This window comes from Poromitra crassiceps, assembly GCF_964638095.1.
Source record: "Poromitra crassiceps genome assembly, chromosome: 14".
NCBI lineage: Eukaryota > Metazoa > Chordata > Actinopteri > Beryciformes > Melamphaidae > Poromitra > Poromitra crassiceps.
Genome location: NC_139633.1, coordinates 36,190,833 through 36,215,408, shown reverse-complemented (window position 1 = coordinate 36,215,408; position 24,576 = coordinate 36,190,833). Strand labels below are relative to the sequence as shown.

At 43.6% G+C, this 24,576-nt stretch overlaps 2 protein-coding genes across 2 annotated transcripts in view; both read left to right on the top strand.

Moving 5' to 3' along the window:
* LOC310789171 (NLR family CARD domain-containing protein 3-like) overlaps positions 1–24,576 on the top strand; it is a 268,107-nt gene that overhangs the window by 41,415 nt on the left and 202,116 nt on the right. The window lies entirely within an intron of this gene.
* The window catches only part of LOC310789457 (nephrocystin-1-like), a 75,465-nt gene continuing 64,471 nt past the window's right edge, over positions 13,583–24,576 (top strand). Inside the window, exons 1-6 of the mRNA XM_083651100.1 lie at positions 13,583–13,833; positions 15,319–15,383; positions 15,533–15,593; positions 16,285–16,418; positions 17,956–18,133; positions 22,306–22,407. Of these exons, the coding sequence (XP_083507226.1) occupies positions 13,768–13,833; positions 15,319–15,383; positions 15,533–15,593; positions 16,285–16,418; positions 17,956–18,133; positions 22,306–22,407 (606 nt within the window). The 5' untranslated portion in view covers positions 13,583–13,767. The remainder of the gene's footprint in view (positions 13,834–15,318; positions 15,384–15,532; positions 15,594–16,284; positions 16,419–17,955; positions 18,134–22,305; positions 22,408–24,576) is intronic.

Genomic DNA, 24,576 nt, shown 5'->3' with positions numbered 1-24,576 from the left:
CAGCTAAGGTGCAGGCCATCGTCGGTGTGACTGAGAGCGACATTATGGAGCCAGATGGTGTCACTCCATCTGCTACAAAAATCCACTCATTCTTAGGCATGGTAGTGTATTATCAGCATTACATTGAGAACTGCTCCATTGTAGCAAAGCCGCTGTTTCAACTGACAACTGGTGGGAAGAAGCCACGGAGAGGGTGTAATGGCAAATTATTGATCAAGTGTGTATTGATTGATTAATTATTAAGTATGACAATTCTAAGGTGTATTTTGTGAACTGTGTTCTTCAGTCATTGCAGAAGATTGCTGTGCAGAGTTTTCCTGTGAGAACCTGTGTCTTGTTGTGACTATAGACTGGATTTGTTCAACATCAGATTAGCTACATGGCTGAATGGAAACTTACTAGGCTGAATGGAAACTTTTAGACAGTAGTGGAAAAACACTGCCCTCCACGCTGGGGGGCGGGCATCGATAGTTTCAGTATATGATGTGAAGTAAACAATAATGCGGGGCTCTTGCATTGACAACGTGGTCAGGAAGAGACCTCTCTGAAGAGATGTTATTGTGGAATAAAAACCTCCTAGAACACTTGAAACGGATATCTCATTATTGATCAATCAGCAGGACATTGCAGTTGGATTTTTCCTCCACAAGGGAAGGGAAAGAAGAGATCCGCTCCGCCTCGTAAACTCATTGCGGCCGATTGGACGACTGAGTGTAGGGAGGCGTTTAAAGCCTTAAAAGTGGCATTGATGGAGCAAGCCCTGTTAGCTCACCCCGATTTTTCGAAGCCTTTCTTACTCTCCGTTGATGCATCTTCTAGTGGGCTTGGGGCGGTACTTTCACAAGTGCAGGAGGGTCATGTAGCAGCTAGGCCCATCGCTTTTGCGAGTAAATCTCTGAATCATGCCCAGTCTAAATATCCAGCTCATAGGCTCGAGTTTCTCGCCATGAAGTGGGCTATTCATGACAAGTTCAGTCACTGGCTGCGGGGACATAGGTTTACAGTGTGGACAGACAATAACCCGCTTAAGTACATCCTGACAAAGCCAAAACTCGACGCATGCGAACAGAGATGGGTGGCTAAATTAGCGCCTTTTGATTTTGACATTCAGTACATACCTGGGCCCAAGAATACAGTAGCAGACGCGTTGAGCAGGGAGCCTTTCGTTAGTCGTAGGGTGATGCATAGACTGACCAGAACACCATATGATGTCCTACTGGAGGAAGCTAGGGGTCTGCAGGTGGATGATGTTCAGAACATGTTCCGTCTTAGCTGTGAAGAGCCCGAGGGAAGAGGTCTAGCGTCGTTCATCCAGAGCTCAGTTAGGGTTTGTGGGGATGTAGCAAGCGACAGTGGGTGGGTAACCCGCGAGGAAGTATCAGCTGTGCTCCACACTCACCGCCGCTGGGAAGATGGTGCAGTAATGAGAGCAGTCTCCCATTTACAGCAGATGGAGCAGTTAATGTCAACAGGACAGAGCCCATTGCCAGCATTTACTCACGAAGAATTATATGATAAGCAATGTCAGGACCCTGTTATCAGTAGAGTCAAATTCTTTGTAGACAGAGGCCGCCGCCCATCTAGAAGAGAGAGAGTTCATGAGTCAAAAGAAACCAACCGCACGCTTAGACAATGGGGAAAGCTCGCTACTCGTTTAGGACTGTTGTACCGCGTTTCAAAACACTCCGTGAGCAAGAAGAAGACATTCCAGTACATTGTGCCTACTGCTCTGAGAGGCCAAGTGCTGAAGGGGGTTCATGATGATGCCGGCCATCAAGGTCAGCAGCGCACGCTGTCGCTGACCAGGCAGCGCTTCTACTGGGATTCTATGGAACATGACGTTAAGGAGTATGTGAGCCACTGTAAGAGATGTGTACTGAGCAAATCACCTGAGCCTGAGGCTAGAGCTCCGCTTGTATCTATAGTCACCACTGCACCACTTGAATTAGTCTGCATTGATTTCTGGTCAGCCGAGGACGCCAACAACAAGTCCATTGATGTGTTGGTAGTGACAGATCATTTTACGAAGCTTGCATGCGCTTACCCATGTCCAAATCAGTCTGCCAAGACAGTGGCCCGTGTGCTGTGGAATAATTTCTTCTCCATCTATGGCTTCCCAGCATGCATTCATTCTGACAGAGGGGCTAACTTCGAGAGCTCACTCATTGCAGAACTGCTTCAGATGGCGGGAGTTGATAAATCCCATACCACGCCATATCACCCTATGGGAAATGGACAGGCAGAGCGATTCAATCGCACTTTGGGTAGTCTGATTCGCTCCCTGCCACCTCGGTCTAAAGTGAAATGGCCCCAGATGTTAAACACACTGACATTCGCTTATAATTGCACGGTCCATGAGACTACCGGACTTCCACCCTTCTTCTTGATGTTTGGCCGTACTCCAAGGCTGCCTGTTGATGTCATGTTTGAAAGCGTCCTCTTAGATGGAGATACAGTGGATATGGACAAATATGTCCAGTCTCTGAAGAAAGATCTGAGAGAAGCCGTGACACTGGCTCAAAAACACACTGAGAAGCAACAGTCCAGGCAAGCTGAGGTGTACAACCGTCAGCTAAAGGGACATTCTGTGGAGAAGGGAGATAGGGTCTTACTAGCAAACAAGGGGGAGCGTGGGAAGAAAAAGCTAGCTGATCGCTGGGAGGAAGCTGTATACATTGTGGTTAGTAAAAATGATGCACTGAATGTATATGGTATCCGTCACCCCGTAACGAGCAGAATTAAGACTGTTCATCGAAATCTAATTATGCCTGTCAACTTTCTGCCCCTGCCATCATGGGGTGAGCTTGAGACTGAGGCGCCCTCCACCAGCACTATTCCGAGTCAAGAGATGACAGAGGAATCAGATCAGGATGAGTGGAGTGAGGTTAGAACTGCACGATGGGTCGCTCACCTTTCCAATTCCTGTGCAGGTGATACAGACAACAACGTGGACGGGACGGAGATGTCAGAACCAGCAGGGGAGCATGTGGGAAATGGGGAAAGTGACCAGAGACGGGACTTTGACGATCACAGGATCATACCTGACACACTTACTAGTGAGGAACATGCATGTGGACTGGACGGACTGGACATAGAGGTCGGATCGGATGATTCGTCCTCAGTGATTGTGTATCAAGATAGTGACCAGTCGTCAGACACAACCACTGTAGGATCTCTCAGTGTAGGGGTGACTGTCCCGGAGAAGGACCTAAGTGATGCACGTTTACCGTTACATGTGACTGAGCCTGAACCGGTCACTGTCATCGACCTGCCGAGTCAAACTGGTGATGCTCGAGGGGAGGGGTTTCGTACCAGGCTGGGTAGGTTTGTCAGGCCAGTTAACAGGCTTATTCAGACAATGTCCACGCAAAGGGTCAAGACTTTACTGTCATCTTAGCGTGGGATATCTATGCCAATTTTTTTTCTCCCCTTTCGCTTTTGTTTTTGTTTGTTTGTTTTTGTGTAGTCTAACTTCCTTCGAGTCATATTGGGAGTTGCAGACCTGCGTGGTCATCGCTGTCTATTGCATTAGGCATAGCTAGGTAACTTTGGGTGTACTTCATGAGTATAATTATGTACATGGCATGTTTTTCTGTGGTTAGGTGAGGGATTAGCTACCCCTTATCTTCCCTGATCCTTTACGGGATAGCTTTTCAGCTGATCGACCTCTTGTGGTTTAGAATGAAGGGAGTACACCTGGTTACAGGTGACACTGTAGGGATGGTCATTCAATGTGATTCTGTTTTTTTGTTTGTTTGTTTTTCTGTTTTGTTAAGGGTACTGACGTGAGCCCTGTTCACGATCTAGCGTAAAACAGTGGGGGTGAATGTAGCAGTGTGATGTTGTTACGCTAGATTGGACTTTTATTTTCATTTGCACTATTAAGCATACAGGAGACTCTTATTGTGAAAGGGTAAAGTGACCAAACCATTCTGTTTATTTGTATGGGTGACTTCCTGGTTGTATATTAATTATTTACGGGACACTGCGTCAGTTAATGGCGAGATGTATATTTCGGAAGTCATTACAAAGTAGATCAAGTTTGTGCATCACGTTTAGCATTTGAGTAGTGAATGTAAGGAAGAGTTGGTCGAGATGGACTAGTCCATAGCGTGCAGATCTTCCGCAACCCGCCAATTTGCGCTCAATCTGCATTGGATTTTGAGAGAGACGGTATGCATTCCTATGTCTTGTCACTGTTTTAGTTAATTACAATATATATAGTCTTTTTTACTTACCATCGATGGTATTGTTAATTCCAGCAATTAGTTCACGATTTGTGCTGCAATTTCCATGTCTTGTTGTTCATTCTTGTGCATCAAAGTTCTAGAAAACATGAAAGGAACTGTTGTAGCCTTCCTGTCGTTGCTTAGTCTTTATAGTGATGCACAGTTTACAAGATTTCCACCACTGTCATGTATTGAGAATAGTATTGCTGGTGATTAACAGGCGCTGTTGAGCATAATATGCAGACCTGCTGAAAGCTGCATCCTGATCCATGTTTCATTATTGCTCAATACAGGTATGTTGGGTGTTTGTTTTTATTTATTTTTATTTATTTAAAGGAATATTGCACACTTTTCTGTACCTTAATTTCTATGGTTTTTGTATAATTTATTTGACTGAAAAAGCACAATGGTGTCTTGTAACAATGTGGGTGTCACACTCACTGTGTGAGGGTGCCCAAAATGTAATCTGCATTGGATTTTGAGAGAGACGGCGCTGTTGAGCATAATATGCAGACCTGCTGAAAGCTGCATCCTGATCCATGTTTCATTATTGCTCAATACAGATATTGATACCTCTATCCAGTCGTCGTGGCGTCTTCATTCCTATACACAACGCAGAGTGAACCCCGCTACACATGCACTTATTCATTGTGAACTTTATGTGGACATTCGTTCAGAACTGTTTAGCTCTCAAACTACGTTGAACATTTTAATGATCTAGATCAGTGATCCTCACTATTTCTTTGATGAGAGCCGCACTGGCAGGACAAAGTCAATAGGAGAGCCACTTTTACCGCAAAACACCAAAAGCCACCCCAAGCAAGCACATCTGCCTATACCATTTTTTTGTGTTTTATTGTTTTACACACACACACACACACACACACACACACACACACACACACACACACCAGTTTGCCCTAGAAAATCTTTCAGGCCTGGAGGGATTTCGAAACGTATCCCGACCGCAACGGTGGCGGCCCTCGCTGGCGACGCTGAAGTTTTAGCTAACCTGTTCACATCTATGTTTTGCAATGGCATCCCAAGTATCATCATACTATTATGGGATGCGATGTGAACAGTTGTATTATGGGATGTGCGTTTCCCAGGCAACGCCACACGTTGACACGTTTTGGAACAGCGCTGCACACTGGCACAATACTCCTAATATAAAAGCAAAATGATTCTTGTTTTTAATTTTTTGTCACCTTCTATTACTGTCAACACCAGTGTTGTTGTATTGTAATAATATGCCATAAAGGTTTATTGAAATGTTGGGGATAGCAGGGGGGGGGGGGGGGGGGGGAAATGCAATTTCTTATAGCCGCCAACTAAAGCTTCGAGAGCCGCCAGCGTCTCGCGAGCCGCGCAATGAGGAACTAGGATCTAGATCAGGGATGTCAGCGATATGGCCCGCGGGCCGGATCAGCGCGAGATGTTTTGGAATATATATATATATATATATTTTTTTTTTGTTGTTGTTGTAATTATTATTATTATTATTATTAAATTCGCACCCCATTATCATGAACTACGTGTGGCTAATAAGCAAGCTAAGAGTTCATTCATAAGTTAATTAACCTGCACTACAAGGAAGTATGTCAGTAGGTCATCAGGTGTAAACAAAGCCGCCATAGTTATAACCTGCATTCTTTCAAATGTAGTTAATGGACAACAGATATTCATTGTGTGTATGAATAGGAAAGATGCTTTCTATGGCACATATGATGTGCTATTTGTTGCACTTATTTCTTACTTTTTTGTATTTACATTTTTTGTTGTGTCAGCCTGTGTGGTACATAGGAGTGCAACTTATTTCTTACTTGAAAATCTTGTCAATATGTTGCATCTTGCACTTTGTTGCAGTTCTCTGCTTTATGCACTTTGTTATTGATGGGTATCTGTGACGCAGGCGTTTTTGAATGATTCCAAATAATAAATCCACGTGTAGCCTAAATATCCATGTGTTGAGTCGAATTGATTTTAGTTAAAAAAGAAAATCCGGCCCCCAAGAGGTCTCAGTTGAACAAATCCGGCCCTCTACCTAATATGAGTCTGACACCCCTGATCTAGATCAAGGTTTCTCAACTGGTGGGTCGCGACCCAAAGGTGGGTCGCGGGGCCGTTTTGATTGGGTCGCGGACATTGGCCAAAAAAAAGAAATCATATTTCATTTTAGTTAAATTCAGATTATTGAAACTGGATTAGCCTGACCAGTTTTACTTGTTTAACAAGCTGAAGCATATGCTCTGCCTGTAATTCAAGAGAAGTCTGCCTTTTCATTTCATATTTAATTTTAGTTCAATTCAGATGATTAAAACTGGATTAGCATGGCCCCAGTTTAATAAAAAGTTATGACCAGTTTAACTAAAAAGCATATAGCCTGCCTGTGATTCAAGAAAAGTCTGCCTTTTTATTTCATATTAGTTAAATTCAGACTATTGAAACTGGATTAGCATGACCAGGTTAACTTGTTTTATTATTATTATTATTATTATTATTATTATTATTATTATTATTATTATTATTAACTTGTTTAAAAACATATAGGCCTGTAATTCAAGTCTGCCTTATTTAAATTGGTTTTTAGCCATAGTTGCACTTCTGTTGCACTTTTTTGTTCATTTGAGGTTTATAACAGTGCATGAAGGCATTGTGTATTAAATTAATGTGCTATTTTTTGTCTAATAAATTTGAGTGGTTTAAAAAAAATCTGAAATTTGGGTTGCGACTTCATGACAAGGAAAATAGTGGGTCCTGAGGCTCCACCAGTTGAGAACCACTGATCTAGATGATATAAACAAGTTGTGTGTAATTGTAGCTGGTAAACAAAGCTGTGCCAAAGCTGCCATCTCATCCTGAACAGGAGACAGTCTTTTCTGTGTGTTTAAAACATGTGCTTTCTCTTTTCCCTCTTCTTTTTGTTATCCTTCTGTGTATGATGATGACTGTGTGTGTGTGTGTGTGTGTGTGTGTGTGTGTGTGTGTGTGTGTGTGTGTGTGTGTGTGTGTGTGTGTGTGTGTGTGTGTGTGTGTGTGTGTGTGTGTGTGTGTGTGTGTGTGTGTGTGTAAATGGGGTAACATTGATTGATTGAATCCTCCTTATAGTGTATATCAGCCATCCTCAAAGTCCGGACTCAGACGCCGTCCTATCTGGACCGAGCCCTCTAACCTACAAATCATTGAATAGTTACATTTTCACAGAGCGTTTCTACTTTAACCAGCACAGGAAGCCAGGAAGCTCACAGACCAATGCATGTGCTGTAAATCATCACACGTGATTACATTACATTACATTACATTACGTCATTTGGCAGACGCTTTTATCCAAAGCGACTTACAATAACACATTTTTGTCAGCAATAGAGCAATCAACTACTGTAATACAGTCTATGACAACTACAACATCAACTACAACTAAATGCGGTAACATTGATTGATTGAATCCTCCTTATAGTGTATATCAGTGATCCTCAAAGTCCGGACTCCGGACGTGATGCTACTCAGCCAATCAACAAGCGAATCGATTCTGCCTGTTTCTTGCCTAGGCTGTGCTGCTGCTGCTGCTGCTGTGAGAGAGTGACACACGGACGGAGGAGAGCCGAGACTCTGAGAAATGCCAGAGATAGAAGTAATTTCACATGGCGTGCTCAAAAGAAACGAGTAGACCGTGAAAACAAAGCTTTAGTTTTAATCCAGAGCAGACTCATGTTCATTCATTGTTCTCACAAGCAGTTCAAAACCAGTATGTCTCATGTGAAGTGTGATGCGATCCTGACCAGCTGTCTATGGAAGCACCACACATGAGCAAACACACACTCAAATCCAGACTGAGGGCACACACACATTCACTGCCCAACAGCATGTGAACGATCGATAGATAGAAAGACAGACAGACAGACAGACAGACAGACAGGCAGACAGACAGGCAGACAGACAGGCAGACAGACAGACAGACAGACAGACAGACAGACAGGCAGACCAGAACCACCCGCCACAAGACCAGCTTCTTCCCAACCGCCATCAGCCTCACCAACAAGGCCCGGAAACCCCTTCCGCCAAGGACCTCACTAACAACCCCCCCCCCCCCCACACACACACACACACACACACACACACAAACTCACTACCTCCTCCTAAACTCAACTGAACCCCCCCCCCCCCCCATAAAACTGGAACTTGTATCTAATTTAATGCCTGTTTAACTGGGACTGTAAATTCATGTAAATTCCCTGCACATTGAATGCCTATTTAACTTAGCCTGTAAATTTCATGTACATTCAATGTAAACTCTTATTTAACTCCGACTGTAAATTCATGTAAATCCACTGCCTATTTAACGTCTATTTAACTCAGTCTGTAAATCTCATGTAAATTCAACGTAAATTCATATTTATTATCCACAGAACACTTCACCACTCATGTACATATTGTATATTTACTCGATTTGATTGCACTTGCAACGTTGTGATTGTCTTTAGTTATCTTCCTACTTCTTATCTCTGTATATTGATGTGACCACTACACTGCATACAGACACTAAGACAAATTCCTCCTATGTAACTTGCATACTGTGGCAATAAAAGTGATTCTGATTCTGATTCTGATAGTATTTTCTCCTTTTCTCATTCACTTTCATGTCACCACCTTCTCTCCCTTTAGGTCGTGTTACACTACAACAGACAGGCAGAAACATAACAGATGTATATTTGTTTTATGTTTTATATTTTGTGTAACCTAACAGCTGTATTCTATAGTCTGTATTCTGTACCCTGTTTTTATATTTGCCTTATAACATCTAGGGACAAACATTGCAAACTAGCTTAGGCTATAAATGTCAGGATATATAACAAAGACTGTTTCCTGTGAATGCTCTATGTTTATGTATCTGTCCCTATAGAAATAAACTTTTCAATCAATCAATCAAACACTGAGCTTATTATTATATTTTATTATCTTATTATTATAAACCAAACATCAAAAATAACATCTCCACCCTCTTTGCTTTGCTCATAACCCTTAAATATCGCAGTATAAAACATATAAAACACATTGTAATTTTTTTTTTTATTGAGACTGCAATTCCAATACAAAACAGCAGAGGGTGCTGCCCTGCCAGCTATAGTGCTGAATGCAGCATGCAACAACACAGACCAACACAAGCCTGCAAACTGCGCAGCCACTTCAAAGAATGACAGCAGCCTGCAGCCAGCATCACATTTCTGCTCAGAAATAATGATAAATAACCATGCCAAGAACTTATTGTCAATAAATATCAACCTTACCTTTAGAAGATCTTCTTTCTTGACTTTGTGATTGCGAAATTGTTAATTAAATCCTCAAAGTCTATTCCCTTGACTAGTTGGGAGTCAATAGCCATCAGGGAGAGCGCAGACAGTCGTTTCTGATTCATAGTCGTCCTGAGTTCATTCTTCACTCTTTTGAGTTGATAAGATCTCTCCCCCGGCTGCTCCTGCTGCTTGTCTAGCCTTCCATGATCCCCTTCGCCTGCCAGACCCGCCTTGTTGCCCTCCTCCTCGGCCTCGCTCACGCTGTTGTTGCCCCGCAGGTCGCTCTCCTCCTCCAGGTGCGTCTGCCGGGGCCGCGATGCAACTTCCCCCCGCTTGCTGCTGCCTCCTCCTCGCTGTTAGCTCCAGTCTCACTCCCCGAGTCCGACTCCGACAAGTGCCTGGCCTGTCGGCTGCTGCCCTCGGCCTCTCGTGCCTGCTGGTTCCCGCTTGCTGTGACCTCCGGTGTCGGTGTGGCTCTCGTTCCCGCCTGCTAGCAGGAATTTCTGACTTCCGGTCAGGACTTTTCAGAATAAAAGCTGTCATTAAAAATCGATAAAATACACAAATTGAAGTGATGTCACACAGATTGAATAAATACCCATGCAAACTGCACTCTAAATCAAATACATGTAAAATTCATTCTTGTTGATATTTGGGGGAGAAAAACACATTTTACAGCCTACGGCGCAGAGTCCAAACAGTAAAATGAGCCCATTTTGAAATATTGTTCAGAAATTCAAATTTTAATGCGTTGGGGAAAATTCACTGCAGTCATGTACATCAGTAGTCCCTCTATCATGCCTAACTAGTTGCTAACCCAAACAGGTGTAAAATTCACTCGTGTTGAGATTTGAAAAAAAAAACACTTTACAGCTGTTAGGACTCTGTGTGTGCAGGCCCGCTCCAACCCATTACGCAGAGTACGCAGACTGCGTAGGGCATCACGTGACTGAGGGCACCAAAAAAAAAAAAAAAAAAAAAAAAAATTTGGTGCCCTCAGTCAGGCCACTCACTGACCAGCAGGCCAGGCGCCGCCTACTGGTTTACTAGTGGTTTTATTACTTTATTCAGGGTGCATCTCATTGTAAAATTGGACTCGGCCCAAATTGGGCTTCAAACGGCCCAAATTGGGCTTCAAGCGGCCCAAATCTGGCTTCAACCGGCCCAAATCTGGCTTCAACTGGCCCAAATCTGGCTTCAACTGGCCCAAATCGGGCTTCAGACGGTCCAAATCTGGCTTCAAACAGCCCAAATTGGGCTTCAAACAGCCCAAATTTTTCGCCGCCGCCCTTCGGACGCCGGCACGCACGTCGGCCTGTATCGGCCTGGCCTGCTTGGTATCTAATGCCCGGCCTGAATTATGATCCCAGTCCGCCCCTGCTTGCATGTACAGTTTAACAATCACTTGTTTGCTGACATGTACAGTAATTCTAACAATTGTTTGTTTCCCACATGTAATGAAATGTGAGATACACTAGTATCGTTCATAATTAATGATTTTGCAGTCTTTCGTTTGACAGTTATTGAAAGTTTTACGGGGGGGGGGGGCACCACAGAACAATTACGCTTAGGGCACCCAAATGGCCAGGATCGGCCCTGTGTGTGTGTGTGTGTGTGTGTGTGTGTGTGTGTGTGTGTGTGTGTGTGTGTGTGTGTGTGTGTGTGTGTGTGTGTGTGTGCGCGCGCGCGTGTGTGTGTGTGTGTGTGTGTGTGTGTGTGTGGCCGTAGGCTGTAAAATGTGTTTTGCGCTCTGAGGCATTCGAGGGACTAAACAAGAGTCGGCTGACAGCAGCACCTGTGCTAGGCTGTCCCCTCGACAGTGGCGAGTTATTCCTCGACACTGACGCCAGTGACTGGGGAATCGGAGCAGTCCTCTCCCAAGTGCAAAGGGGGGAGGAGAGGCTTCTAGCCTATGGAAGCAGGATATTGTCACCTACTGAACAAAACTACTGCACCACCCGACGAGAGCTTCTGGCAGCGGTGGAGTTCACCTCCCTCCCTTCAGACAGTACCTGCTAGGGAGAGCATTCACCATCCAGACCGACCACAGCAACCTGCGCTGGCTGACCCGGATGCGGGAGCCGGAGGGCCAGCTTGCCCGCTGGCTTGAGAAACTGGCAGAGTACGACTTCAAGGTGATCCATCGTCCAGGGAGGCACCATCAGAATGCGGACGCACTCTGGAGGAGGCCCTGCCAGAAGTTGTGTCCATGCACCGTGCCAGAGCCTAACCTCGGTGAGCCGCCTCAACATCAGGGAGTGCAGTGCGATCTGGCTGAAAGTTCAAGTGAGACAGAGCTTCATCCAGTGGGGGTAGTGGTGGCTGACAGTCACTACATGAGCAGGACAGCTGCTAAGCCGGAGTTTCCTCTCATAAGGGTACTGAGCACATCAAGCGACGACAGCTGTGACTAAGCTCTGTCACATCCAAGCGTCCACATGGTGAGTGAGCCATCTCACACTAACCTCTTCTGTGGCTGGACACTAGAGCAGTTGAACAACGCTCAAGAGACTGACCCAGACATAGCGCCTGTGAAGAAGTGGATGGAGGAAGGGAGGGAGCGCCCCCCATGGGCCGATATAACCCCCTGCAGCCCTGCCACCAAAACCAACTGGGCACAATGGAAAAGGCTCTACCAGAAAGATGGAGTCGTAATGAGAAGATTTTACTGCACTGAAGGCAAGGTGTTTTACTCACAGATACTACTGCCTCGCGCCTACCTCCCCTCCATGATGGAACAGATGCATGACGGCCCTGTGGGTGGCCACTTCGGGGTGGAGAGACCCTGGCACACCTTAAAACCAGGTACGTTTGGTACAACATGAAGGACGATGTCAACTTGTGGTGCCACACCTGCACCAGTTGTGCGGCAAAAGCTCGCCCTAAGCAAACCCCCCAAGCTGCTATGGGCACTGTGTGAGTCGGTGCTCCTATGGAGAGGATCACAGTCGACCTGATGGGACCCTTAAACAAGACAGAGAGACACAACCGCTTCGTACTAGTGGTCAGGCCCGATTTTAGCTGCTACATTAGGGTGGGCTGGTAGGGGGCAACTTTGGCGGTAGGTTGCCAGAGGTTGTCGGTTCGGGGATGGGGATTAAGTTGCATTATAGTCAAATTTATAAAGAATGATTTGAAGCAGGGTGTAGAAGCCATTTCCAGAGTAAAGTGTAATTGGGGACACTAAATTGTTCCAGTAGGTGTCACCATTCTGTTTTGGGTCACCAAACTGTAAATAGGAACTTTCAGTCAGGTGACAGGCCAATGTTTACAAGACTATAATTATCAAAACTATTCGCAAACTAACTATGTAGGCTACAAACTAACTATTTACAAAACTATTGCTATATTTCCAAGACTTTTAGTCTCATTCAAACTCAAAATGAAAAGTGACAAAGAAAATAACTTTGAAAGCAGATTGACTTACCCTAAAAATAAATAAAAATCCTTCATCCAGTTTAAAATAATCAACTTCATAGCATTTATTTGTTTTTATTTGATGTACCAGGTAATGGGTTGATTATATCACCTTGGCTGCTTTGCCCAAATTGACAGCGGCACTGCTCCCCCAAGTGGTGGGAGGAAAACCAAAATAAAAGAACAGCAAAAAATGGCTCTTACACTATCATCTATCTATCTATCTATCTATCTATCTATCTATCTATCTATCTATCTATCTATCTATCTATCTATCTATCTATCTATCTATCTATCTATCTATCTATCTATCTATCTATCTATCTATCTCTGACAGAAAGGCGTAATCCAACGACGTTGCCACTTGGGTGGACATAACCTCGCGTCACCAGGCTCTTCTCGGGGAGAAAAGGGTGGACTTGCAACCATGCAACTAAATGAGCATAAAGTGTGAAGCTGTTACAATACAGTAGGTGGCGGTAATGCAACAATTAAGAATGCCAACCGCCATAAAACACCAGAGGAGGAGAAGAAGAAGAAGAAGAAGAAGAAGAAGAAGAAGAAGAAGAAGAAGAAGAAGAAGAAGGAGGAGAAGAAGGAGGAGAAGAAGGAGGAGAAGAAGAAGAAGAAGAAGAAGAAGAAGAAGAAGAAGAAGAAGAAGAAGAAGAAGAAGAAGAAGAAGAAGAAGAAGAAGAAGAAGAAGAAGAAGAAGACTGTTGCCCAGCGACCAATGGCAGGACGTCTGCATGTTTGCTAACGCTAGCTAGTGCTGTCAGATAGAGTAGCAGCATCTGCAGAGCTGCACATGTGGGCTGTTTATCTTTGTGCAAATGCCTCCAAAACGAAAAGGACCTTTGCAACTTGTCCAGAGAGACACGGACGACATCAAACGACAGGTTTGTTAGTAAACTATGGTTGAATGTAGCCTCAACGCGAGACTCATCAGAATGACTGATGAGTCTCTCGTTGAGGCTAGGTTGAATGTAGCCTGGTATCCAGCTCCATATGAATCACAGTTGTCAGCAGCACCTACTCTTCATTCAGCACTTTCATTGGGGCTGGTTACCAGGCTAGGCTGAATGCAGTCGCTTGAGTCTTGATCTACGAGCTGTGCTGTGTGTGAGTTCCTTTGTACCACGCTTCTGTATTTCACTGTGATGTTCTGTCGACACCAGGAAATGAAAGGTACCATGTAACGTTACAGGCGGCTGAACTGAAACAAAGTTTGTGTAGTAGATCCTGTCATCACGCTACCAGATAGGAGAGGTACTATGCACACACGTATCCAGATAGAACAGCAAGTCAAGTCAGAGCAATTCAACAGCCCAGTATCATTCAATTCAATATAAGAAAGAAAACTCAATTTCTTAGACTTTTAAAAGTAAAAAAAAAAAGGATCAAAACACAAGTGCTATGTTTTCGTTATCAAATTGGTTTCAACTTCAACAAATTCAATCATTCCATATACAAATTCAGAAAACAGAATTTAAATTCAATCGTCTGCTGGAACAAATCAAATCACTTTGAATCAAAGTCATTTACACAACCAAGATATTTTCTCAAGACTAGAATCATCAAAGTCGAGTCCCGAGTCACCAGAAACCTAGCCCCAGAAGTGACCCTACTACTGTACTCTGTATATTATATTTAATATATTCGTGCACATAGCGTTCCAATAGGCAATAAAGGGGAAAGGCTGTTCAAAACGCTCTCCTACCGGTCTCAGACGTCCGATTGCAGACCGAAGATATGATAGTCCTCCTACGGAAGCCAGTAATTTAGCCCACCTCGGCAGAATTTTCCAGCCCATAATTGTTAATACTTGGCCAATAAGTATGTAACATACAAAATAAAATTAACAGTAATATCTTCATTTAATGTAGAATGCAAAGGACATGTAGCTAGCTTGTTACACTCGCATTCCAGGAATATTGTTATTTACCGCGGCTCTTACTGTGGCTGGTTGGATGCTCCAAGCCAGCAAGCAGCACTCTGCTTTGGCTTGGAAACGGCTATCCGCCCGGAGGCACCCTCCCGGTCCTCTGCTCCGAGGCTCGCGCAGTGAGCCAGCCAGCGTCTACGCACTCCACAGCGCTGTATTTACATGATATTGTGTTTGTACACAGACTTATTGAAACGTGACCGGTAGCTTTCAGATTTGTCCGGTAAAATACATAATTTTGCGGTGCGGAGCGGTGCCGGCTTGTTCTGCCCCAAATCGAGTGGGATCCATAATGTGGATCACAGGCTATGTCCTGCCTCTCTAGCCTGTTTCAGTGGGAATACGTCACAAAGACCCATTTCAGCTTGTCTTTAAACTGTGTGTACTAGTCATTTGACTCGAATGGCCACCTCTGCTCTGGGCTGTTTCTCTAACCCAGGTTGACAGTCTGCTGCAGGATGTGCAGAAGAGTCGGTGTGGAGCCACTGAAGAGGCGTTTCACAGGTAAACAGACAGACCGACAGACAGACAGACAGGCAGACAGGCAGACAGACAGACAGACAGACAGACAGACAGACAGACAGACAGACAATGTGTCCAGTTAACAAACAGAACATGTGATGTCCATGACAATGTGTCCACTTAACAAACAGGTGTCGAGAATTGCAGACCTCGGCTCAGAAGATGATGGGAACACTGAAGAAGCTGACCAAGGTTAGTGCCATACTGTCATACTTTTAGATTACACTTAAAAGACGTCACCGGAGAAAAAAACGCTGATTTATTTGCACATGATCTCAAACATATTTGAAAACTGAATTAAAATCAACTCTCAATAACTGTCAAACTAAATGAATTCAAATCAACTCTCAATAACTGTCAAACTAAATGAATTCAAATCAACTCTCAATAACTGTCAAACTAAATGAACGCCTGCAAATTGTTTACAATTTTGGGATATGTGTGAGATCATGTGCAAAACAAATCAGTGTTGTTCTCCTTTTTTCTAAGATTATTTTTGGGGGTATTTTGTCTTGATCAGATAGGACAGTAGGCAGACAGGAAAGGTGGGGAGAGAGAGAGGATGACATGTGGCAAACGACCACGGGTTGGATTTGAACCCGGGTCGGACACGTGAAGAACAGCCTTTGTGGTGCGCGTTCTACCAGGTGAGCCACCAGGACGCCCAGAAGTTCTCCTTGAAGCCTAAATAAGCTGTAAAGAGTTCAGCAGTAGAATGAGCCTCAAGTTCTGCATCACAAAAATGACAAACAACTAATATGACCTGTTTTCTTTGGTCTTTTCCAGACAGTTTGATGTAACCCTACTATATTGTGTTGTGTCTGATCAAAGCTGACTCTTAACCTAAACTGAAACAATAACCTGCTGTCTGTGTTGCCGTCAGGCCGATGAGCCGGCTCCGGTGGGGAACTACGAGCAGAGGAAGCAGGAGGAGGAGAGACGACTGCAGGGCCTCATGGAGCATCTCCACAGCCTCTCTCTGGAGCTTTCACCTCCAGGACCCAGCGCTGCTGCACGGTAGGGGTGGGCCATATGGCCCTGAAATAATATCACCATATTTCAGGCTATTTCTGCCATAACCATATTCTTGACGATATGACAAAATATGTTATTATTAGTTTCAAGAACATGCAACAAAATAAGTGTGTTGTATTCAGCTTATGTTCAGACGCGGGAGTGGGCCAAATTCTTCCGGGTTGTTTTAACACTTCCGGTGGTCACGGCGCGAAATATAAAAGAACGTCAAATAAGAGAGTTGTTCTTGTAGCGGACAGTGCAGGGGTTAAAAAAAGAACGTAGCCTACTACTTTGAGCTCGGTACACAGCAAGCAAGTGGAGTATCCACTGTTAGCCAGGTCAGATAACGTTATCATCGACAATGACGGGCACTTTCTTGTAAAACATACCTGGACTCCAACAAAGAAAGCTTCAGATGGTTTTCTCTCCTCCGAGTGCAGCTCGAGCCACTTACATCTATAAGACCTGCAGATGTTAACGTAATTCCCTGGAATGCGAGAATTAACGAGCCAGTTACATGGCATTGCATTCTTAGACATTGCCGTTTGCTTTTATTTGGTATGTTACATACAATTGGCTAAATTATTAGTTAATTCAGAGTTAGATGCTATTGGAGCAGCCAGCCTTTTTCTTTCTTTTTTTGCCAGAAGTCGTCACACGACCACACAACCGGGTCAAATGGGCGTGGCTACATAAGGTGAATATGTCAGCAGAAACGTAACGTAACAGTTTGCCTTCAAATGTTCAAATATGCTTTAAGTATTACCATGGTTTGTTGAAGGAGGAGTTTCACCGGCAGGACGTAGCGCTTGGGAGGATTACGTTATCCTCCTCCTGGAATAGGCTCCCCGAACCGACCAGAGGAGGCACTAGTGCAGCGACCAGGACTCATATCCTCAATCCGGCTTCCCACCCGCAGACACGGCCAATTGTGCCTGTATGAATGAATGAATGAATGAATGAATGAATGAATGAAAATTTTATTTACGTGTCAGGACAATTTACATGACCCATCCCACATGGGATTATCAGACACATCAACATACAGTTATTTCCATATCTATTACGGTGCATGAACAATACAAAACTGTACAAACACACACACAGCACACGCGGCATCAGCAGCAAAACACAGATTTAACTACAATGTATATTAAGTAAAATATATGAATTATCTATCATATGTCATCTTTTTCCTCCTATCCCACGCATGAGAGATATATTCGGAAAAAGCAAAGATGTTGTCAAAGAGAAATTCAAGTATGGCACCTTCTTCAAAATCTAACAGGTTTAACTCAGGGGAGTGAACTTTTTTAAATAGTATCTCTCGTAAGTCATGATACAAAGGGCAATACAAAATAATGTATGTACGCCCGACAAACTGGAGGTAACACAGGGGCTCGAACCTGCGACCCTTGTGTTGCTATACGAGGAATCTACCGGTGTACTAGCCGGACGCTCGTCTGGTTAATTAACATTGCAAAGTCGTGTTAAGACGGTGTGGCTCTTTTTCCACATGCTTTGTTTTGATCCACAGTCACACCTCCAAGGAAGACAGCGAGGAAGATGACGACGATGACAGTGACGATGACGACGGTGACGTCAATGATGAAGATGAGAAGAGAGCAGTGAAGCCGCCTTCTCAGTCTGACCCTCGTATCTACACAGCACTCAGCGACTTCAGAGGAGAACAGGAAGGAGATCTTTCTGTTCAGGTGAGTTACTTCCTGTTTCCCAAAATCGCCCCTGCGAGGGCAGCATTCGGCCCACAAGGCATCGTGATGGTTCATCATTTCCTGCACATGGAGCAACATGGCAGAAGAAGCCATAAATAAATGATCACATTCATACAAACAATATTAGGATTTAGTCTTCAATGACATTAACTCATCGGTAACATCTAATAATCATCTACAGAGTATTTGTCACATTTCAACCGCTTATTAGTTGTAGTTCACATTCAACAATTCAACTGTTCAACAGATTTAGAGTTCTCACCGGGCCTGAAAATTCAAACCCCACCCGACCCGACCAGAGTAAGTTGAAGCCCGAGCCCGTCGTGCTGAGTCGGGTCCCGTCGGGCTGAAACTCTAAGCAGATTATCTATAGAGTCTATGTGACAATTGATGAACATACATGTTACACTAGGTTCAGGTGTGTGGAACAGGAAGAAACAGAATCTGTTTGTTAAATGTAAACTAATAAGCTTTTCATACAACATCTACAGACAAAGACAAACAGTTGAATTGTTGAATCTCAACTAGGGCTGCACAATTAATCGTATTTTCATCGTCATCGCAATATGAACATGCGCAATAAACACATCGCAAAGACTGCCTGAAACGCAATGAATAACAAAAGTGGTTTTATTTACACGCGTCATGCATTCCCACTCAGCATCGGATCATTTTGTCTTGTGTTGTAAATCCAGCGTACACCTTTCCCTTGCAACAGTGCGCTCCGCCCCTCTGCCAAAGCCCAAACACGCTGTGTGTAGTTTCAGCTAGAGTCAGTGTGTATTTCATTTCTTTATTCAGTGGGCATAGGCTATGTTTGGGGTCTATATTAGCATTATTAAAGCAGAAAGACATAGGAACTGTATAGCTAATATGCATGCTTTAATATCTGTTTATTTATCGCAAGTCGTATCGTCATCGCTATATTGAACAATGTTATCGCACATCGCAGATTTTCCTCATATCGTGCAGGCCCAATCTCAACTAATAAACTGTTACTATACTCTGTAGACTCTGTGTAGGTGGACTATCCAAATAAAGTGTTACCATCTCGCTAATCTTTTACTACTAAGGCCCCTTTCACTATTTCTATAAAATGGCTTCTTATAACCAGGTCTAATTTTCCATCTTCTCGAATAATCATGAAAAAGAGGTTTTCTGTAAAAAATAAATAAAAGAGACAAAAAGGCACTCTTCAATGTGTTTGCATGACTGCAAAATAAATTGCTTATTTGTTAAGCGGAACTCATGGTCGGGTGTCAAGCTGTCACGCTGCAGCTGGCGAACCTGCCGGCGTGCAGCTCCCCGAAAATGTAATATAATATAATGTAATGTAATGTAATGTAATGTAATGTAATGTAATGTGATATAATATGATTATAATATAATATAATATAATATAATATGATATGATATGATATGATATAATATGATATAATATGATATAATATAATATAAAATAATATAATATGATATAATATGATATAATATAATATAATATAATATGATATAATATGATATAATATAATATATTATAATATAATATAATATAATATAATATAATATAATATAATATAATATGATATAATATGATATAATATAATATAATATAATAATATAATATAATATAATGTAATGTAATGTCGATGGGGAGATAACAGGAGCGAGTGAAAGCTATGACCAAGTATATACACTACATTCTCTCCTTGGGCTAACTTCTACTCATTGAAATCCTAGTGAATTCACACCATTGACTCATTTTGCTGGGGACTCCCCTGGACCCCCTCATCAAGCTGACATTGGAGCATGTATGTCTAGCTGCCGCCGTGCTGTCCTAAAGTTTCTCACTTGATCAATTGAACGGAGGACATTTTCTTTCATCCTGGCCTTTTTATTTGGTCTTAAAAATGTTGTCCATCATCTTGACTTCAACCAGCAGAGGGCGCTCATGCCCTTCAAACAGTGTTTCCACAGTTCTAGTCCTAGTATAATCATTCTGAAATCTAGACTGATACAGAGTGAGTGAGCTAAAGAGAGAGTGGTGCCAACTGATGTCCAAAATGATAGACACGTGACTCACATAGCTATTAGTGTGTGTGGGGGAACAGTTCCAGGAAGTACGCTTGAATGCATCAAATAAAGCTGATAATATACAATTTGATTCTTTAAACGTCTTTAAACCCTTTCAAAGTACCTCACAAACGGCCCATTCTGCTGCAACTCTACACTGCTGCTTAACACTTTGAGTGCCACGGCCCTTGGGCAAAAGGTGCTGTACTGTGCCACATAGGCCGCAATGCATTTTAAAACAGTCATATAATTTCTTTAATAATTACTATGTAAACACTGAACACGCACAAATAACGATGAGACTCTCTTCTATCACCTGCAAAAAAAAGTTTATTGATCCCATTTTCCGTTCTTTAGTTATGAGCCGGAGAAGATAGCTTGATTAGACCAAAAACAGCCCTTTTTTTCTACGAGCTGAGATAATGACCCTTTTGTGAAAGGAAGCATTTCAAGCACATCATTGACTCATTGCTAATATTTTCTGATGTAATGCTGCAGCTGCCTGGGTCTGTTGTATGCTGTAGTGTCCTGCGTGCCCCACCTCCCCCCCTCCTCCTCCCCCCCCCCCCCCCGTTGTGGGAGGAGTGTCTCTCTGCTCTGCTCGGCTCTGCTGTTTGCTCTGCGTGTGCTCAGCACTGAAAAAGTCCGCTAGATCCAGCTTTTTTACAGCCGCGTGTACCAGCTCCCATGCTTCCAGTTGAGAATAATAACAAATCCACGGCTGATCATGCGAATGGGCTGTTGCAGCAGACACGAGGTGCTCAATTGTGACAGCAGATTGGCTGCTGCAGGGGCACAGCTACGTTATGCTTCAATGAAGCAGCTGCATACGGACGGATGCGATGCGATTTCCTTTTCCACAATGACTTCTTCTGTGTGTTTAACTATACTTTCTCTCATCTGGAGTGCGCTGTCGCCACCTAAGGGTTCTGTAAAATAGGTTAGACACATTCAATAGCTCTCATATTGTAAGAGGCGATGTAAGAAGCTGAGATCGACACCCCCCCGTCAAAAAAACAATTTCGAGTTATTGACGCCATTTGGCGTCGCTGGCACTCTACGGTAAATTTCTAATGACGCCATATGGCGTCGCTGGCACTCAATGTGTTAATACAGAAACTTACTTCCAGGAACTATGGCGAGGTCAAACAAATACAACAAATCAACTGGTCCATTGGAGTGAATGGAGATGACACAACTCTTATATCTCTATGGCTCTGGGCTGATAGGACTCACGCAAGGCAACTGCACACCTTTATCTTCAGCCACTGTTTGGTGTGTGGTGAAGATCAACCCCTAGACGAGTGGTTCAACAACCTTGGGGTCGCGACCCCAATTGATGATGTCACTGATGATGATACTTATGATATTACCAATGTAGTGAAATTCTGGGGTCCCTAGATTTTTGTGACGTCAATGTGGCATCACAAATCAAAAAAGGTTGGTAATCCATTTATACAAGTCAGATATTAATTCTGAAAGCTTTCCTGTCCATCAAACAGGCTGATGGAATTTCTCAATGTAACAAGGTTCATAAATAAGCAGGAGAAATGCAGAAAGTTAAGTGATTGGAATAGAACAGTTGTGCATTCTGCAAGTCAAAGGAGCAACTTTGTATAAATGATGAAATGCAAAATATTCCACATCTAATCCTTAGGGCCCGGACACACCATACGCCGAAGCTATGCTGAAGCAATGCTGAAGCTACGCAGCATGGAGGCAGTTTCATTTCAGCGTCCTTGTGAAGAGGCGAGACCGATCACACCAGCACGCGGGCTGCAGCGATAGTTTCAGCTTCTGTTCTATTTTTCAAGCGCGCTGCACCCGAGCTGCCAGGCACGAAGTCAATGCAAGTTGTGAGCAGGGGGAGGGCAGCGCCGAGCGAAGCGTTGAGGAAAAGAGAATGCTTCTGGTGTGAATGGCAAGGCTCCTGCTTGAAGCTTCAGTGAAGTGCTGCTTCCCGGGGCTTAAAATTTGGCGCAGGATTGCGAGAATCGCGCATATTTTTGTCAATTCCTGCAGATTTGTAAGTTATAATGCGGGAGAAGTCACACAAACTGGTTTGTTGCCCTGTGTTTCAGAGGGGCACGGTGCTGAGGATCATCAGGAAGACGGCAGATGGATGGTGGCTGGCGCAGGACACTAAAGGCAACAGAGGAGTCGTCCCTAAAACCTACCTGAAGGTACACAACCAGTCAACCAGCCATTTTGTGTCTCAAGATGACACTGATGACACCAGTTTATTTCATTGATTTTCACTCCTCCAGCTGTCACTGCCCTCTTCTCCACTGCCCAGTCACTGATAGTCATACTATTACACTGCCCAGTCACTTCTAGTCATACTATTACACTGCCCAGTCACTTATAGTCATACTATTACACTGCCCAGTCACTTCTAGTCATACTATTACACTGCCCAGTCACTTCTAGTCATACTATTACACTGCCCAGTCACTTCTAGTCATACTATTACACTGCCCAGTCACTTCTAGTCATACTATTACACTGCCCAGTCACTTCTAGTCATACGATTACACTGCCCAGTCACTTCTAGTCATACTATTACACTGCCCAGTCACTTCTAGTCATACGATTACACTGCCCAGTCACTTCTAGTCCTACTATTACACTGCCCAGTCACTTCTAGTCATACTATTACACTGCCCAGTCACTTATAGCAGTGTTTCCCACAGGATTTTGAGAATTTGTGGTGGGGGACCGCAGACCCCCTAGGGGGGTGCGGGGGCATGCCCCCCACGAGATTTTTCTAAACATTTTAAAGTAAAATGCATAAATTTGGTGTACTTTGAGAAAGCTTAAGAGCAAAATTAAAAGGGTAGATCTATGAAGAACATGTCATCATTACTGTGCTGTCGGTTTACAATGACAAACTAAATTTCTCCCTATAGGTCAGGGATACTCAACTTGCTTTGCCACTTTCGTGAAATGATAGAAGGCGAGGGGCCAGTTAACTCATTCACCGCCAAAGACGTCTTTGACGTGTTATCAGGAATAGCCATCCACGCCAAAGACGTGTTTGACGTGTTTTTGTTTTTATTAGTGCAGCGCGTAGTTCAAAGACTTCCCCAGCCTGTGACATGTTATCAGGTCCCTACCCTCAAAGCCAAGCCGACAACACGCGATCAAACACATACCGCAGCTGTTGTTTTGAAATGAGCAGGAGGAAAAACAGAAAACAGAGAAACGCGCTTCCTTGTTGCAGAGAGGAGAAACGCCATTGAAACGCCCCTCGGCGCGCTGCACGAGCTGGTCGGCTTGCTGCAGGGCAGCGGACATCGATCAGTTGTTCGCGGTAGTCAAACCCGTGACCAACATGATCGATCCTGGTCCCTGGACCCCGTTCCTGTGTGCCACCCCGAAAGAGACGAGACGGAGTCACAACTTTGTGAGCAGGAGGAGAACAGCAGCCTCGCCACAGAAATTGCTTTCACACAGAGCCAAGCAGCATGGCCACTTTCCTGTCGAGGGCGAGGAAGACTGGACTCCAATGCGACAGGACCCGGATGATCTCGCGGTAAGGAGTGTGTGTGTGTGTGTGTGTGTGTGAGAGAGACTACACTGATCTCTGCATTCTATGATCGTATAGTTTACTGAGACACTAGTACACGACTACACTGTCTCTGTACTAAATGTGATTATATAGTTTACTGAGGATATGTTGCTTTTATTTCAGATGAGGAGCCGATTGTGAGCCCACATCTCAGAATGAGGTCAGGACGGTCAGGACGGTCATTTAGGTCTGCTAAATGACGAAATGTAATGTAATGTAAAGAGACACACATGGGCCCCGCGCACACACACACACATTCACACTCACTCACACTGAGTAAACTGTATTGTTGAATGTAAAAAAAGCACTTCATGTACCGGTATATATATATATATATATATATATATATATATATATTTTTTGTCATTTGTGTCATAACGAATAATATTTATATGTCTGATGTCAATACAGTTCAAAATAAAAGAATTGAGAGCGAGTTCTGCCTGAGATTGTGTCTTTTACAAAAATGGCCTTTTCTGCTGTTTCTCTTCTCAGAGAGACCTTTTTGGTGAAAACAGGGTGTATATAAATGGCTATAAGTAAGAGTACAGAACATGCTAAAAGCTCACTTTTTTTTTTCTGGTGAACCCAGAGACGTACATCTTCATTTTGAGGTATTGCAAATCACTTTGGTGCTAATAGATAATTTACTGTGGGTCTTGAAAGATGACCAACAATTATGAAAATCTTTGGCCTGTGCTAAATATTGGCAGTCCTAAACTGGCCATGAATGAGTTAACACGTTCACTGCGTTCACACGATTTTTTTTTTTTTGACGGTG